Below are 19062 nucleotides of genomic sequence, written 5' to 3' on the forward strand. Positions count from 1 at the left end.
CGAAAGGCGTTTAACGAGTAAAGATTATTTCTATACTTTGTTTAATTTTTTTATTTCTATATTCGAGATTAATTATAAAGATTCGTTAATTTTCTTACAACATACATTTACATTTTGGTTGCAAGAACTTCGTCATGTAATATCTGAAATAATACTTTCTTCCTCTCTCTTTCTCTCTCTCACACACTCTCTCTCTCTTACTGTATTTATTACGAGAAAAACTGGAACGTATCTTAATTTAATAAATTTGTAATAACAAAAAAAATAACAAAAATTATATAAATGCATTTCTTGTAATTTTGTAAACAAAATATTAGATATTCCTCTCTCTGTTGATTAATTTTTATTATAATAAATGTTAAGAGTTTCTCTCTTTTTATGAATACTAAAATATTGAACAAAATTTTTTCTTTTCAATTTGATGTCTTGTTAAATTATATAATAGAGAAATATTAACATTTTTTAAAAATTTGTTTTCTCTTTTATCAAATAAACAATAATGTCTAATATTCCAAATGATTATAGATTGCATTCTGATGGATTGTATGATCCAACTACATATGCCACGACCGTTGCGTGATCTAATTTTCCTGGTATCATAGATATCTTATCTAGAGTCTTTTTTCGTCTACTTCGTTGTTCTTGCTTTGACAATTGCATTAATTGGCCATCTTTATGTTGCGCATAATACAAATCCGTATCTTCTAATATTCTTCGTTTGGCAGCTGTAATGCGTACCTTATAACATAAAAAATATTAAAATCCTTTATATTATATATACATAGGATTGCATAGAACTGTATAAGAATTGCATATGAATGCACAGCACTGTGCAGTATTCAATTACACTTACTGCAAAATCTAAGAGAAGTTCACAAAGATGTTTGGCGCTATTACATGGTGGTCCTTCACCAGAAACTCCTCTTCGTAATAAATCTTCCATTCTCAAGAGTGTAAGCTCGTGTCTTTGATATGCTTCCACCACGGGTAAACTATTACTATTTCCATTACTATTACCAGACTCTGTGTGCCGTAAGTTTTCTGCCGATTTTCTTCTTGTTTTTGTTCTTACATCATTATTACTTTTCACTGATATTGTTATATCGGAAGCAGCATTGTGATTTGGTAAAATTGCAAATTTTCCAACTACTGGATCAAAATTATCCGATATACCATCACTGGTTAAGAATACGACATCGCCAAGTTCAACTTCCGTTATAGCGAGCGTTAAATTATTTAATTCTGGATTAGATCCGTCGACGGGTCCCAGAGCTCCTAACGCATCGCGCATATCGCGCATACAATGAATATCGTGAGATCCTCGGGTTATTTCTCTAACACCAGTTTTCCTACAACAATTTGTTAAGCGAATTTGTATGCGTACAAAAATTTATATTATTAGTCATTTATACTAAATCTATGTATCTAAATTTTTCTTGTCAGCCTAGTTATAATGACCTAAATATTACATTACATTTAATAAATTCTAAGGACTTTAGTCTGCTATTATATTTTACCTTGAATATACATATGCTAAACTATCGCCAACATTGCACGTACAAGCCACATATTTGTTATGGCGAATACCAGAAGTAGTGGTTATGCTCTCTAAGGGTAGAACCGCACATACTGTCAATGTTGTGAGCATGCCTTGTTCCTGAAGTATTAACGAATGTGCTGCATGGAATGAACGTAGGAGGGCTACAAAAACATCTTTTGTCGTAGTTATAGCGCTATTTATCGAAGGTGAGAAAAGAGCTTTATTCAAGTATTCCATGCTTCCATGCACCGCAGATCTTGCTGCAATGCTTGCCTTTGAACCTAAACATGCGTTACAAGGAAACAAATTGCTCTAGTCTATTGCATTCTGTATAAATTACTTTTTTCTTATATCTAATTTATTATACCCCAGTTAACACCATCGGCCAAAGCCAAAATCGCTGAATTTTGTCTTGCAGAAATGCCAAAGCAGTCGGCTATTGGTTCCCCATTGTTAACATTATTTATAGGGTTTTTTTCATATAATGTTGTAGCAATACCATAAGCCATTTCATGAGGAAGAAACCAATTAGGGGCTCCAGCAATCACAACAGAAGATGAATTAGATCCTAAAGAAAATGATATTAAGTTAAATCAAAATGACAATTATATAATAAAATATCATATTACTTTATTTCTCCAACCTGTTCTATACTGATCGCTTTGATCCAGCATGTCAATATAATCGATATCAATATCGTTCATACTTAGATGTTTCTCTTGAAGATTAACCGCCGTTAGTCCACTATCAGGGCCTGTTAGAGCAGCGAATACTTCTTTATCATCCTGGTAATTTCCGAGTTGCTTAACAGGCAATTCCTCTGGATTTCTTCCATGCAAGATAGGTGGACCCTCTTGCTTTGTTTCTAATCTGTAAATCATTAAGGAAAATATTGTATCTTGCATTTTAAGCAATAGAAATTTACCTTAAACAATATGAAATAAAGATTAATTTATACCCATTGAGATAGCGTGTAATGAAACATTCGCTTGGAAAATCTTGTGTTACTGATCTTGGACTACGAAGAGGTTGTTCTCCTAATCCCATATTTTCAACAGCACCAGCCAAATTACTTATGGATAATTGACGCATAAAGCCAGCTACCTTCTTGCGTAAACTGGGCATTTTTCTTGTTATTTGCTACCGTTTATCAATTTAATCTATCAAATTTGCATTCTTTGTATAATAATTGAAAAATTCTTCCTTAAATTCAAGTCATTATTTCAAGTTTGAGGAATGTTTTTCTCAACCTAAAACACAATCAACAAAGAATATATGTTGTGCTTTTATTGTTGTAATTGATTGCTATTGTATATAATTGAGTATTTATTTTTTAAGCAGAAATTGTTCTTCTTTATATATATATACATATATAAAGATAAAAAATATCTTAAAAACATTTTAAATACATCAAATGGATAAGAATAAAAAGGATTACTTTGAAATCACATTGTCTTCATTCATTGTCAGCCAAAATACAACAAAGACGAATAGATTTTTTGATATATAAATAACGAGATACGTAAAGATATATATTTATATGCCTATATTTATAGAAAAAATATTCTATAGATCTATAAACAAAAATGCACATCTTACCTAGAATTGAATGAGAATCAGATGACAATATATACCATAAAAGCACGTCTTCCACACTTAAGCGCCATATTGGTAATGTGTGTAAATAACTGATAAATTGCAAATCAATCTCGCGGGATTTACGAAAATATTATTTATTTGTTAATTTGATAATATTGCCAGCTATTTCCTAGTAATACGTTCCTTATGTTTTATAATAATGTCAAATCTGAGAGTTAATTCGAATAAAAGATAGGAAGAAGAGGGGTATGATGGGGAGAGAGGATGACCAATTTATTTAGAAACTTGCGCAGTATTCGCGTAAATTTCCAACCGAGTTTATCGAATGTGATGATGTTTCTCGATTAAAAGCGTAGAAACATTAAACGAACTACGTCATTGTATTTTTTGTTTTTCGTCGACGTTATTTATACAAGAGAAAAATATATAATTACATTAATAAAAGAACATTATTTATTTTCCTTTTTTTTCTGCTGATAAATGCTTTTTACATAGTTTTGACATTTGGTCAGTCAATATGGCGGCCTCTATGCAGGTGAGAGACCATCGTTTTTCTCCCTTATTTTAATAACACTGTCGTACTTGGAGCCTCGTCGTAATAAGAAAATAGTGCGAATTATATCTCATTTGAGAATAATATTATTTAAGGAGTTTTGTAAATGTTCTTTTTTCCGAGCCATTAAATTCTTTACAATCTGGCAAGTTTTTGCAATAATTTTCAATTTTACTGGGATATGCGTTTTAGTTGGAATTTATTTAACACGTGGGACTCTTATTATGTAACGTAATTATTTAAAATCATTCTCTATTTACTTGTTGTCAAAAAAAATCTAACGTCGACTTTATTCCATAGTTATATTTTCACAAAGTAAAAGAATCCTTTGAACGTTTCTCTTCATCTAATTTTTTGTATACCTTATACATTTTTGTTTAGCACAACAGTAATCTTTTTTTCTTATGTTAAATGTTTTCTTGGCTAGTCTATAATGCAAAACACTTGCACAGATGTACGTTTGTACTTAGTAAAAAGTCGGCAATGTACAAGAGGGAATCTGTTATCGAATAAATATTGAAGCCAACTTTAGCTTGTGTTATTGATTCAATAAGCCAAAGAGAATAAAGAGAAAGGTACATTGAAAAGTGAAAAATTGATAAAATATACACTTGAATGATATTGAAATTATAAAATGTTCGAGTCACCGAGAAGTTTGCAAGAAGTCTGCATAGATTTTATTTGCGATAATGTTTTGACTTTGTGCGAAGTACATCTTGATGATACGAATGAACATTCCTCTGGATCATTTTCTCCTACCACGTATGGTAAGTAATACATGTTTGTACGTACACCTAGATAATATATTTCATTAAAAAAAGAATCTATTTCAGATCAAGTTAGATGCATATTCAGCAAAAGTAGCTCAGAAACATCAGTGCCAATATGTACATTGTCCAACGATGTATCACGCAGTTTACCTACTAGACTTAGTTTCAAACATCCCGATATCTTTTTACCAACTGCAATTTCAGAGCTATTATTGTCTAACCTTTGTGAGAGGAAAACATTATCCAATTTGACCATTACACTTTTTGATTCTAAATCAACTAGATTAAGGTATAAAAATTAGCTAAGCTGTAGAAGTAATATAATAGAATATATAAAACCATATAAAGAGTATCATTGATTTATCATTTTAGGCATGTCAAATTGAAAGATGCATCTACTCTATCTGCAAAAGGTTTAAAATTTCTTAAACAACATAAGATTGTAGATTTGGTAGTAAATGATTTAAAGGTCACAGTTAATGATCTGATCAGCTGTTTGAGTGATTGGAGTTTACAAAATCTTAGGTCGCTGAGCGTAGCTAAAGGCAGTTTTATGGATTGTTCGAGGTCTGCATTTAACGTGAATTATTTTTTATTTAAACATTTATACTAGCAAATCAAAGTTAATTAATTTTTTTTAGATACTGTGTGGTAGTAACATTGAGTAAATTACGTGCGCTGCATACATTAAATGTCTCAGGAACGGAATTTAATAAGCATGGATTAGAAATAGTGGTCGAAGATCTTCCGCTTTTAGAAAATTTAGATATATCATGCACTACAGTCGATGATATAACGCCATTAAGAAAATGTAAAGATCGTTTAAAAACTTTAACTATGTATAATATAAAAATAAGTAGATGCGGAAATCTGATACCTATTTTATTGGAATTAAATGAATTAAGAAACTTGGATATTTCCGATGAAAAAGATACATATGCTTTTGAAATGTTTGCGCCTAACAAACAAAAAATAGGAGATTTTCTCAAAGCTGTACATTGTATGCCACATTTAACTAGTTTGGATTTATCTGGTAAGTTATGCTTATTTGAATATATTTGTTTATTATTTGTCTATATATTTGTTTTTTTTTTTTTATTGTTTTCTAGGTAAAGATGAAATAAATCCAAAAGATTTAAAAGAATTTATTAAGGAACACCCGCATTTAAAATTTCTTGGTCTTGTGCACTCTGATACTTGTTACGAGGATAGTTTAATCAATCCTGCAAATGAAGATTATAAACCTGATCTTGTTGTAAGTTAATTTGTAAATAACTAAAACGCGAATAAAACGAAGCATTAATAGGATTATTATAAATATTTTAATTTGAGGATTCATAAGGAAGAAATAATATATTAATAATCTTTTTTTAATACAGGTCAGTGGTACAGCAACCGAATCTCAAATTTTAGAAGCTTTAAAAAAATATACTTGTCGATCGGTTTATATTCAAAAGTGTTTGTTTAATCTATTTCGTTTGACACCAAATTTTTTCGAACCACGCGTAGATGTAATCAAATTAGTGCTGCCTGGAATGCGAGAACATCCACAAGAATTTCGTGTACAAATGGCAGCAACCGCGTGTCTTTACAATCTTACAAAAGGTGAATCAGCAGTCATGATCCATCCATCAATTCTTAAACAAATTGTCGACTTAACATTGACTGCTATGGAGTCGTACCCATCTCATTATCAGTTACAAAAAAATACATTATTAACGCTGTGTAGCGACAGAATTCTACAAGATGTTACATTTGACAAATATAGGCAAGTTACATTTATATACGATGAATTATAACAAATAGACGATATTCTACTAATAATTTAATCCATACAATTTTAAACTCTAATAGGTGTGCAAGATTAGTAATGAATTGTTTATCGACATTTGACGACGCGTCAATGAATCGAATGTCAGTAGCAATTTGCTCCATATTAGCAGCAAAAATATCAACAGCGGAAACGTCTATGCTCGGTGCACAGCCGCAATATATGTCGAAGTTATTAACAATGGTCAAATCAAAAGTTCAATCTAATTCAGTTGATATTACAATGAAATTCACATTAAGTGCTCTATGGAATTTAACGGACGAAAGTGCCACTACGTGCAAAGTTTTTTTGGACGAGGGAGGAATGGAATTGTTTCTTCAAGTACTTGAAAGTTTCCAGGGTGAATCTAGTGTGGAGACTAAAGTACTTGGTCTATTAAATAACATAGCTGAGGTTGGTATTCGGACAACAAACTAAATGATTTTTTTCTTATTTATGAATCTGTGATAATTTCTGATGTATATTTTTTATAGGTTGTACATCTGCGGCCACGACTCATGCAAACTCGTTTCATATCGATGCTTTCCTCGCTGTTAGATTCTGTTAACATCGATGTGTCTTACTTTGCGGCAGGTATCACAGCACATTTGCTAAGCGATGGTCCTGGAGTTTGGAGTTTAGTATTTTCACATCCTACTAGAGAACAATTATTAGAACAATTAGCTCATGCCGTTACTCAGTGGCGAACTCCGCAAGGAGAGATGGTCGCTTATAGAAGTTTTCAGCCATTTTTCCCTCTTTTACGTTGTTCAGATGCATATCCTGTTCAGCTTTGGGCAGTATGGGCGATACATCATGTGTGCACAAAAAATCGTGAGTTTTATTTTTAAACTACCGTTATATATTCGAATATATTCAACATCTATTTTATTATTATTATTTAAAATATATTATCATATTTCTAGCAAAACGTTATTGTGGCATGTTAACGAGGGAGGGTGGAGTAGAAACATTAAAATATCTGGAAAAAACGCATACGGAAAATACAAGTCATCCAAATTTGCGGTCTCTGTGTCGATCAATTCTTGAAACTCTGAAATTAAATTCTTGTTAATATCAACCATTGCCTTCCAAATTGAGAATCAAGTACTATGCAGATGGTATACTAGTCAATGATTATCTTATTAAAATCTTATATTCTGTTTGTTAGACCAAATAATGAAAACTTCTGTATGGAAATGATATTCATCGAGCAAGCATTACAATCAAAACAGTACAATTCAGTTCATTTACTATTAACCACATTGATTAACATTGAGGGCCTGAGATGAAAATAATGATTTTAGTTATCTTAGGAAAATTTTTAATTTAACTTAAGAAATGATCCACTTCACTAAGACAATTATACTGTTTAAAAAGAAAAAAAACTATTTAGCCTCATAACAAATAGTACTTATAATAAAACTGAAAGATTGAATTCATCTTATTTGTAATCTGTGATTTAACAAAATAATTATTTTGCTAACATTTTGTATCTCTTGTAAATGTAATGGTATAATCGTTTTAACGAGGTGCTATGTAATATTGAATAAATTTGTTTTCTTACATTATATTATGATCAATATTATTATATTCTTTATATTAGATTTTAATTATTCTTATCGTAAATATGAATGAATGAAATACAATAGATTATAAAAGCTCAAATATATATTGTTATAAATAAAAAAGAATGAAATTAGAAAGATTTCAATGTTGCTACAAAAAATATTAACTACTTTACTGTTTTAGTAACTTGCAATGGATTAAATGACATCTAATTTCTATTTTTTAAAAGTCTACTTTTGATAGCAATATCTAAGAATACATATATAATAGACATATGAAGGGTAAGAGGGGTGGGAGGGAAAGGGAGAGTATCTCTCTCTCATTTACGTACTAAAATATGAAGAAACTTTACATAATATTATAATATAATTTAGTTCAGGTCCTCAACGCGTTTTGTTGATAGCTGTATCTTGTAAATGTTGAAATGCTAATAACCACATTAGGTCATTTTTAATAATTAACTGTACATTTTTATGCCTTCAGAGATTATATGGAAGTAAAGAATTTTTAATGAGAGAAATAATGTTTAAATTATGTCTGTTATAAAAATCTTTTATGAATTAATATAAGCGAAATTTATTCTTCTGATATATATCATTAAATGTTGATCCGAGATGTAAGAAACCTCGTGTTCAATGTTATTGAGTTTTAATAAACAAACTGCGTCGGCTTCTAACATATTCTTTTTATTCTGTACCAATAATATGCGTTTATTATCTTTATTAAATTTTATTAAATTTTATTAAATTATATTAAACTCGCCCAAGGTAAGCCGAGAAAATCTTTATTTACCACCCATTCATTTTACATTAATTTTTTACACTTATGCCTTAATTATTCTTTTTTTTCTTGTTTATTTTTTTTCTCTTTAATGGAACGTAAAAAATGTTCATGAAATCTGTATTTGTATCGTTATCACTCAATTGATGCCGATGCTGCACTGCACCTGCAAAATACTTAGCGACGTGGAAGCGAAATCTGGCTTGATCATTAAAATGTTGAAAATCAGCTCTCCTCCTAATATAGCATAGTGGGTTAATGACTCAAAAATTCATTTTACATCATCTTACAAATTAGTAGCAACATATTTAAGATAAAATTGAAAGTGTATAGTTAGTTGTAAATAAATGAAAGTTGTATACATGATTTTTTGTAAATATATATGCTGTAAGATCAAACCGATGACTTTATGTTTTAACCAACTTTCATTTATCATGCATACAAAATTGACTATAAATTATAGTAGTATGGTATTATCCTAAACATTCACATTGTAGTTCAATTCTTCTTTTCTATTACTTAAATATCAAACATATTCTTTTTTATATTCACGAATAAAATTCAATAATTATATTTCATTAATTGTATCTGCATTTATATATTGAGATAAAAAATAAAGAGAAAAAATTGTTATTGTTATTATTATTACATATATATACTTTTCTGTATCAGTCTTAATATGACAGTATTTATAAAGTTTTCTTATTTTTTATAATTATACATTATACTCTTCTTTTATATCAAGCATCATCTTGGAAGTTAAAAATGCGATTGTTTCCTTTTTTTTTTTTTTTAAGTGCAATTTTACAAGCGACATGAATATATAAGATATATAACAAGAAATAATATATCCTTTCCAATTCTTTTTTTTTTTTTCATTTTACAAGTATATTTAAATTTTTTAATTTTCCCTCGTGTTAATTTACCATAACTTTGGTAAGTTAAATTTTGTATGTATTATACGAAAAAATTTAATATATTGGAGTAGTGGATATTCAATTCCAAAGTAGAATAAATTATTTATAGACTTTTTAGGATTTTAATATATATATATATATATATAAAAAAAAGAAATTTTATAATTCTTTTTTCTTTTTATATAGTAAATACAATATTTATATATATATTTGAATAATATAAATAGGCAAGTATTAAATTTAAATAAAATTTTAAATTAAATCATATCTTTAAAATTGAGTTGTATTTATGTTAAAAAAAGAAATTTCTTAGTATTTTTATATAAACTAAAATATGTCAAATTTCTATAAACATATATATTGATGTTGCACCTTCTTAATACATTTTTTTTTTACATGTTTCATATATTACGTATTTGTAATTAATTTATATTGAAACCTATATATATTACAAGCTTTAGCATAATTCCATTCTTTTTGAATTTTTATTTTAAATGAAGAAGATAAGTATTAAGTAAAGAAATATATTAATAAATATGTTTTTGTAAAATTATGAATAAAATTAGCATATGTGGAGGAGAAATGTAAATGATTATACATAATAAGGTAATTTGTTATACAAACACGATATTTTTCAGGGAATGTTTTAATTCTTTTTTTCTTCTTTTCAATATGTACCTTTTTGACTTGAAATTTTATTGGCAATATTACGAGATAAGTTTTTTGTTTTATCTTTTTTTTTTTTTTTTTTTTTAAGTTTTTTTTTTAAAATAATCAAGACTGATACTATTACTTATTTCTACCATTACTATATAATATGAATGGTAGAAGCAATTAATTGAACTACAGTTGTGAATGATCGCAGATCTACAGTTTTTAATTTTATGTCGTGATATACTAAAATCAAATATAATTTAATTGTGCCCGTCTTTGTCCAATATTTTTTTTTCTTTTGACATGTGGTTTTTCTTTCTCTTTTTTTCCTTCGTATGAGTTTTTTTTTTCTGTGGACATATCATAAGAATTTACTTAAACACCTTAACGTATGGTTATACAGATGTGGAAGTTTTTTTTTTTTTTATATCACTTACAAATAAATTTTGCACAAAAGTTTATAACTTGTGTGTTACCATTGTTTAACGTACCATATCTGTATCCTTAAAAGTTAAATTGCGACACTGTCTCACAATGTGTGATAATTTATTTTATTTTTTAACAAGTACCGAACAATTTCTTTTCATTCTCGTCAAAATTAAATTAAAATTAAGTGAGTTCTTTTATGAAACAGCGTCACTCTCTACTTAACTTTCTTAATTTAAAAATATACGCAACTCATTATAATTTTTAAATAATAAAATTCAATTAGATAAAATATATTTCCAACAAAGTGTGAATGTTGATGATTAAAATTTCATAAATGGATGATACATTGTATGACAATATGTACAGTATTTATATAAATTAATCAAGTTAATATTTGAAATATTGTTAAGAAGTATTCATATACACACAATATAAGATGTGTTCTTTGTATTAGAAATATTTGTTCTCTTTGGGATTTGAAATATTATGCTTTGTAATAGAAAAAAAAACGTGTACGAATACACGTGTAATATTAAAAATAGTTGTATCTCCTAATAAGAAAATAAAGCGAGTAGATTATTTTTAAAAATGACTCTTATATGATTTTAATCTTTAAACGATTACAAATATGATATATATATATATTCGTCAGTAAAAAATTATAAATAATTGTTTCTAAAATTGCAAAAGAAACAAAAATACTAGAAGAATTTATAAATTTTGTTATAAAAAGATTCGAAGCTTTACGCGTTTAAAGCTGCAATTGTTATTTTCATTTAAACATTACTTTTCTTCAAACACACATACGAGAGATAAAAAATGATCATATATTATAAAGGAGAACGCTTTTTCAATGTTTATAAAAAAAAAAAAAAATCTTGGGCAAGTTCTTCCTTAAGAAAATATTTACAAAAAATTAAATTACAAAGTGTTAACGAAATAAGAACTTACCTTGAAATTGTCGAAACCATAGCACTATAGTTTAAAATGATTAGTAGGGCATGTAGTAGCCTCGCCTGTAACTTCTGGAATAAATATGTAAAAAAGAAACAAAAACCAACTTGATATAATTAGAATATGTCTACGAATATTATTTAATAGAAAATATCTAAAGCGTTAAATACCTTAGTCTCCTAGTAGGTCTGTATCCGAAGTATGCACTGCCACGAATTATCCCTCGAGCCATACCACGATAACCGCGTACACCCCTAGGCCCCCTACAATGAATATACATTTTTATTCGTATTACTTATTCCTTAGATACGATCTATTATCAATCTTCATACCTATTTGTTATAGAAAGTCCTGGTCTATTTGTTCGTTTTGGCATAACTTTTATCTGACGTCCTCTAAACATGGATTCGTCCATAGCCATGGCCGTTTGTACGGAATCACGTTCAGCAAATTCAATGTATGCAAAACCTTTTGGATGACCATCGTATTTGTTACATAGTATTGTTACTCTGTTGACACTACCACAGCCATGAAAATGTTGTTCTAATTCTTCGGCTGTTGCACCATAATCTACCTGTTGTACGCAAGAATAAAATGTTTTCTATGTATAAGAAAAATAATGACATTGTTGGATATTGCATTTTATTATTTTTAACTTACATTTCCAACGTATATAGATCGATTATCAACTTCCATTTTATCCTCGAGCGACATGTTCAATGGACTTGCTGAAATAAATGATTTCTATATGAATTCTGATGAAAGTAGAAGTAGTATATATATATATATATATATATATATATATATATAAGTGAGGGAAAATAAATGTGATTATTATTAAGATAATGATGTGTACAGAATCTTAAACAGGGGATTTAAAAAGAAGATACAAAAAGTATATCTTACTGATTCCGGGTGGACTACCCATGTTCATCTGTTTATCCACCTCCGACTGAAGTTGTTTTAATTTCTCAGCTTCTTCTTCCATCTCTCTGACTCGCGCCTTTATAGCTTCCAGTTCCTATAATATGATCAAATAGAGCATATATTTTAATAAAACATACAAAATATTGTTATTTAATTATCACATACTGGATCATCTATATTTGCTTCATTCAATTCGCGTTTAACTGCGTCACACTGCATAATAGCATCACCATCTTGACCATTTTCAAGTCCATCAAGGCCATCAATATGGTCATTAGCTAATAAATCTGATTCAGACATTTCTATAACAAAATATCATTTATATGACAGTTATTAGTATGATAATTTTCTCTTACTAATTTATAAATAATTTACATACGTTAAGCATTATTAAAACATGTGTTTTCATATTTAACTAAATAAATAGATTTCTTTCAAATATGAACTTTACATTTATTAAGAGAATCAACGAATTCTATTCTTAGCATTGTATTTAATACATATCAATGTATTAATTTAATGCACATTACATATTCAAACTTTGTGAAATGTCAAAGTAAGAATTTAAATTTCTAATTTTTATGCTACTACTTAATCGTTCATGTCCAAGTTTTTAGATATGTTTGTATGTAATGGTAATAATGAATCCAAGTCAATGAGATCGGCTTTTATAAATATGTTATAAACAATACAAATTATTATAATGATTTCGGCATGCATTAATAGAAAATTAATTGCGTTGGTACTCGAAACAAGGAGTGGAGAGAAAGATGCATAACTTTAATCTTTTTTCAATGGAGAAATGTATCAAATTAGTGAAAAATGGAAAAAATTTATAAAATTAGTAAAAAATGTTGAATAATTAGTAAAAGAAATATCGTTAATAAGATAAAAACAAGGTAAACTTAATAGAGAAACTAAATACAAAGTAAATAGATAAGTTTTAGTAGGAGTAACAAGTGATCTGATATCGACTGACTGGGATTCTTAAGTGAGCATTGCCAATCCAAGGGTTAATCAATATTCAAATATCAGTTAAATTATACTCAATCCGCGAGTAATCCATGTACAAACAAATATATCAAGCAAATATTTCAACCGCGGATAGAAGATATTTACAATAAAAACAAATCTAATTAGATATGTCATATATAGGATATCATCAAAATTCATTACAAATCGAAACTTGAATAAAATAGAATGTTAGATCAAAATGGTTATGGTACTGTAACGAATCAATGTTTTTTTAATGACCTAAATCATATAATTAAGTACTACGAATATAAATAATGAAAGATGTATTACATACGCGTACTTTTGGACGTTTTTTTTACAGTTTAAAGATATTTAAATAAAATCAATTCTTGAAACGTTTCGATATTCCACCTACGCACCGTGCTTCAAGCACGCACCACACACCAAACAAGATTGACGCGATGAATACATCACATGATATAGGCGAATTTTTAACACTTCTTTACATTTTATCCTATAATCCCATTGGATGTACATATATCCCACTGGACCAATGATCAACAACGATTTCGGAATATTTTGACGATCGACTAATGGGAGAATCCTGAAAATTGGACGTACATGTTGATTGGTTTAAATATCTGTCCAATTAAATGTTCTTCAATTCCGATTGAACACTTGCGACCAATTACAATTAAGAGAATTCATACTGCTGATCTACGAGTTCTATCGTGACAACACATTGTAAGAACCTATCCTATGATAGATAAGATGAATAAAACATGTCTTTCAATGACGAAAATAAGAAATACAAAAATGAGATTTAAATTGTAGAAAAAAAGAGGTCGTTCGATCGAAACTAGATTAAGCGATTTCTTTGTTACAAGTTTAGGCTCCTACGAAATTACGAAATAATATCTATGAAATCTCTGTTTTCGTTTTTTTATAAATGGCTGAATTCTGAGTCTTATTGCTTGCACAGTGTATGGTCCTAATAGAACTCTATAACTGCGTTAGAATTTAAAAAATATCGAGTTTGGCAACGTTGTATTAAGCCGCTCTATGTCAACGAGTTTGAAGTAAAAGAAATCTACATTACCTACCGAAGGAAAGCATGAGATTATCACCCAACGATAAAACAGGAATTTATTTTACCATTAAACATCAACGAAAGAATCTTCTTTACCGATGACAAAACAGAAATCTTTTATTGCCGACTTACGTCCTAAGACTACGTATTCGTATTCTAATATCGAGGGTAATATCAATTTATTATTAGTTAAGGCTTATGTTTTATACGTGCCCAGATTATATAATAAATTACAGCTGATTTTGAAGTATTTACAAAATTTATATAATTTTTTACTGTTCAAGCAAATAAATTTAAATTCGCAAGGAAGATAAAAAAAGAATATTTCAAGTTTATTCATATAATTATTTAAACGATCGATGATCTTTATGAAAGAGTAGCTTGGCAATAAATAAAAGTAAATATAAATATTAGGAAATCTAAATGAATTCGAATCACTTGAAATGCATTAGCATTATACTTTAATCATTTAATTCTAAGAATGAATCGTCGAATCGGAGACATCAATGCGATAGAATGATTAGGAAAGTACAAATCGATAAACTGAGGGAATAATTGTATATACTGCGTTAACGTCAAATGCGTAACCACGGATATGTTGGGGTTGTTGTTAGAAAAAGGGGAGCATTTACCCTTCCACTTTGCGATTTTATTAGAAAGTGCGCGCGCAAGTTGAACGGAAAAGGAAAGAGAAAAGACAATGTTCCAATCTCGAAGGCACGTTTCTGCAAGGTAGGCGTGCACTCGTGCATTAAACATCGAGCATACGGCTGAATCGATTGGTTGGTGGCTGCAACGCAGGGAACATTGTCCTCTCGCACCATCCTTTGGCATCGTCCTCTGGCACCGTCCTCTGGCACCGTCCTCTGGCACCACCGTCCTCTCGCACCACGTCCTCCATCCTTGGAAGGCCTCTTCGTCCGGCCTCTTCGATGCGCATGGAGATCGGATTGTTGCACGGGGATGAGAAGACAAAATAAAAGAACAAGAGTATCCTCGTTCCTTGGGACGGTTCTCGCTTGATTCGACTCCACCTTCCGTTTTGCGAACAAGAGTATGCGTTTGCTGATGAAAAGAAGGATGGAGAAGGAGGAAGAAAGATAGAGAGAGAGAGCGCAAGAGAGAGGAAAATAGAGTAAAAATATACCCTCCTCGTATCTAGCTAAACGCCCATCGTCAACGATCTTACCAAGGTAGGGGTTTAACGTGAAAGAAAGTCGAGCGATGATTGGAGGCAAGCCATAATATCAGGTGGGACCTAGAACTCGAGGAGGCTCCTCGTCAACCAATCCCAGGCGCTACCGTGCCAACGTTTGAGTAGGGGAACTTGTTGCGGGGGTGTGGGTATGGTTAGTAGCCAGTATCCGTGGAGACACGATCGTGGGAGCTTAGATTTCCAAGCTTTTTCATACAGTATACCCTAAGACTCTCTTCTAGTATCTACGTTTTCTTTCGGTTCTAAATAAATATCTTAGTAATTAGTGTCTTTTTGTTTCTTTTATTCTAGATTTCCCTCTTTCTCTCTCTCTCTCTCTCTCTCTCTCTCTCCTCTTATCTCGTTAGATACAAAAACGATTTGTTACGTATAATAACGAAGTGACGTTCGTACATCATGAGTGAATTAACAGTGTCGGACTTAACAGGATAATTCTGGTGAATAGAATAGAATAAATAAATGATAAAAAGACGAAATTTGATCGTGATCGGTGTTATTCGGTGAGGAAGAAGAAAGGATCCTTCTTCCTTTTTATTTCCTCGTGTCGATTATATGAGAATATATGGATAGATTAGTGGGAAATGTTCCACGCATTGGGATTAATCTCGGATGATAAACTATCATCATTGGTGCTTTTTATCGGTGCTAAGCTCGTCAAAGTTTAAGCTCGACAAGTTAAGTACTAGAACAAGTAGAAGAAAAAGAAGAAGAAGAAGAAGAAGAGAGAAGAATGATAGTTCTTTGGCTGGTGGTCAAAGTTAATCGTCGATTAATGGTTCGAATCACATAGGAAGAAATAGGTGTTGAAGTCTCCTGAGAAGCCCGAGCTAAATCGCTCGTTAAGCTTCTATTCTTGAGGCTGTTGGCTTTCCAAGAATGCCGCGGCCGTCGCGCGATACTTACGGAGATCAAAAACCACCCTTCTCTTATATATCGCTTACGGCAATGGCGATATGGTCATCGCGAGATAAAATGTTACCTCTCGCTGAAATATATAAATTTATCGCCGACCGATTTCCTTATTATCGAAAGGACACACGCCGATGGCAAAACTCTCTCAGGCACAATTTATCCTTCAACGATTGCTTCATCAAGGTTCGTTTATTCATTTTAATTTTTTAATCAAGGATCACAAGGTCTATTACAATAAACCCATGAAATATTTTGCAATATTATATTTGATGTATTATATTCAAAGTTATACGCGTTGACAGTACCACCCCATTTCGATTTACGATTTTTACTTTCATTTATTAAGTTTTCTTTTTACCGGGCGCGTTATGCAAATCATTCGAATATGATTTCTATATGTTTCTTCAAAAATAATCTATTTACTTTTAATTCGTCGTTAATTATTCAATTTACTATCGCCACACGTGTGATCGATAGTAAAAATACAATATAAACGTTTGCTCGACATATATATATATGATAGAATGCGTGTAATATTTTTTAGGGTCAAATGATCAAACCTTCGTAGACAAATATTTTAAATCGTAAAGTAAAATATTGAGATTATTATGTTTTTATACAAAAATTACCTATAGATAATTTAGAAATTTGTAGAAATTGTCGTAATGTAATTAGGAAAGGGTTAGGAGGGTATAGAACGGAAAAGAGAGTGAGTTAAAATTTGATAATCTTTTTCAAACGATAGTTCTATCAAAGTATAATATAAAATGTCTCTCATTCTTATTTGTTTTTTTATTTTTATAAGAAAGGCTCGCACCTCTCAATAGATTCTATATTATTATTGTACGTTTTGTGACCATCTGCGTTTCGCACCTGCCAACCTGATCATCGACTTAACGCGTCTTCGCTCTCCAAACGAATAAAAGGCTTGTGTATTATTATTACTTGTCGACACATATCCATTTCATCGACAGGAATCACGACCAACTTTCTTTTTCTATTTTGATCTATCGAAAATGAAATCAAAGATAAACGCCTTTTTTTTTCCTTCCTTCCTTCCTTCGTAGAAGTTGATTCTATATATTTTGTTGTCGTTGTTGTTGTTGGTGTTTTTGTTGTTTGATAAACTAAATTATTGTGCAAATGTTTGTAATTTAAAAAAATAACTAATTCATTTCTGCGCGAGCGAACAAACTGGAAAGAAAGATAATCACGCGAGTTTGATATTTCTTTCATTTATTTTTTATCTTTATTCGAATGATTTATATGCAACTATTTTGTCTAATTTTTCATCTAACACGATCTCGTATCAATCAAATATAAAAATACGCTTGACGCTTGTAAAAATGAAAAAGTTACAGACCGCGAAATCGGGAATTGTAAAATGAGAATATTTAATTCATTCTTATTCCGAAAAGGGGCAGTTTTTTTCGTTGTCATTCATTGTGAAAATAATGCAATAGCCTTTTAAGGAAATTTATTTAAGTCAAACGTAATTAGTATAATGTAATTTCCCGTAGAAATTAATTTCCCGTAATTTTTAGTCAAACGTCAAATATTTTCAATGTATCGCATATTATTTTAAAAAATATACATCATACTTTTATCATTTATAAAAAATAATATCAAACATTTTTTATCACATTAAATTAATTAATTTGCTTCTTAGATAGATGCATACCTATCCCTATCTGCTATACATTTTTATTTGCCGTCGGACAAAAATCTTATTTTTTTACCTTTTCACGTAAAGCAAATTTCTTCTAAAGTTTTTTAATATTACCACGTTTAAATAATACATTGAAATATATTAAATCTATTATCCCCCACCGTGGGGATAATATAACAATTTTCATCAAAAAGATTAGACACTTGAAATTATATTTAATGTACTTATATTTCCCATAGTTCATTCCCATAATTATCTTTAAAATTGCACTCGTTCGTGTATCGAAACTAAAATGTTATTATCTTCTATTTCGATCATTAGTTGACTAGCCGAGCTATTTTAGATTGTATTTTTTTTTCTTATACGATTACATCATTTAGATATATATTAAAAAAAGCAAACATTGCACACACAAATAGAAAAAGAAAGATATTTTACTTTGTGCGCGAGTCTTCAGGATGTCCTGTTTGTTGGATCATTCCATGTGACATGTGCCATATGTCACCGGTGATGTGTTTTTAGAATATAAAAATGAAAAAATAATAATAAAATATCTATCTGTTCTCCCCTACCAGGATAGAAGTTCAAATATACCGCAAACATTAACACATGTGGCGGTTACACAGCCAATAAGATATTGTGCCTAGTATGCAACATTGTTGCGATCTTCAATATATATCTATATATATATATATATA

The 19062-nt window shown here is 29.9% G+C and overlaps 3 protein-coding genes across 6 annotated transcripts; 1 reads left to right on the forward strand and 2 right to left on the reverse strand.

The window, feature by feature from the left end:
• Window positions 1-36: 36 nt before the first annotated feature.
• On the reverse strand, window positions 37-3389 carry LOC106791223 (PP2C-like domain-containing protein CG9801). The gene is made up of 7 exons (XM_014756720.1): window positions 3140-3389; window positions 2499-2790; window positions 2184-2410; window positions 1908-2108; window positions 1518-1821; window positions 854-1349; window positions 37-738 (listed from the first exon to the last, which is right to left on the reverse strand). The coding sequence occupies exons 2-7, from the start codon at window positions 2663-2665 to the stop codon at window positions 520-522; spliced, it is 1614 nt and encodes a 537-aa protein (XP_014612206.1). The 5' UTR covers window positions 2666-2790; window positions 3140-3389; the 3' UTR covers window positions 37-519.
• A 71-nt stretch (window positions 3390-3460) lies between these two features.
• Window positions 3461-9019, forward strand: LOC106791222 (protein zyg-11 homolog B-like). Of its 3 annotated transcripts, none has more exons than XM_014756719.1 (10): window positions 3461-3674; window positions 4120-4459; window positions 4526-4751; window positions 4835-5029; window positions 5104-5495; window positions 5572-5717; window positions 5842-6230; window positions 6317-6686; window positions 6767-7106; window positions 7199-9019. In XM_014756719.1, exons 2-10 carry the CDS (start codon window positions 4327-4329, stop codon window positions 7345-7347), a joined length of 2340 nt encoding a protein of 779 aa, XP_014612205.1. In that variant the 5' UTR covers window positions 3461-3674; window positions 4120-4326; the 3' UTR covers window positions 7348-9019. The 3 variants fall into 3 exon arrangements, with proteins under 3 accessions (XP_014612205.1, XP_014612204.1, XP_014612203.1); XM_014756718.1 differs by having other exon boundaries at window positions 4145-4459; window positions 7199-7499; XM_014756717.1 differs by lacking the exon at window positions 3461-3674 and adding an exon at window positions 3835-3923 and having other exon boundaries at window positions 7199-7499.
• A 2553-nt stretch (window positions 9020-11572) lies between these two features.
• Window positions 11573-13939, reverse strand: LOC106791232 (polyadenylate-binding protein 2-like). 2 transcript variants are annotated; one of them, XM_014756731.1, is made up of 7 exons: window positions 13812-13939; window positions 12668-12804; window positions 12482-12596; window positions 12236-12303; window positions 11908-12149; window positions 11746-11838; window positions 11573-11646 (listed from the first exon to the last, which is right to left on the reverse strand). In XM_014756731.1, exons 2-7 carry the CDS (start codon window positions 12800-12802, stop codon window positions 11613-11615), a joined length of 687 nt encoding a protein of 228 aa, XP_014612217.1. In that variant the 5' UTR covers window positions 12803-12804; window positions 13812-13939; the 3' UTR covers window positions 11573-11612. The 2 variants fall into 2 exon arrangements, with proteins under 2 accessions (XP_014612217.1, XP_014612218.1); XM_014756732.1 differs by having other exon boundaries at window positions 13818-13938.
• Window positions 13940-19062: the final 5123 nt, after the last annotated feature.

This window comes from Polistes canadensis, unplaced genomic scaffold (assembly GCF_001313835.1).
Source record: "Polistes canadensis isolate GaletaPanama2010 unplaced genomic scaffold, ASM131383v1 scaffold_292, whole genome shotgun sequence".
Taxonomy (NCBI): domain Eukaryota; kingdom Metazoa; phylum Arthropoda; class Insecta; order Hymenoptera; family Vespidae; genus Polistes; species Polistes canadensis.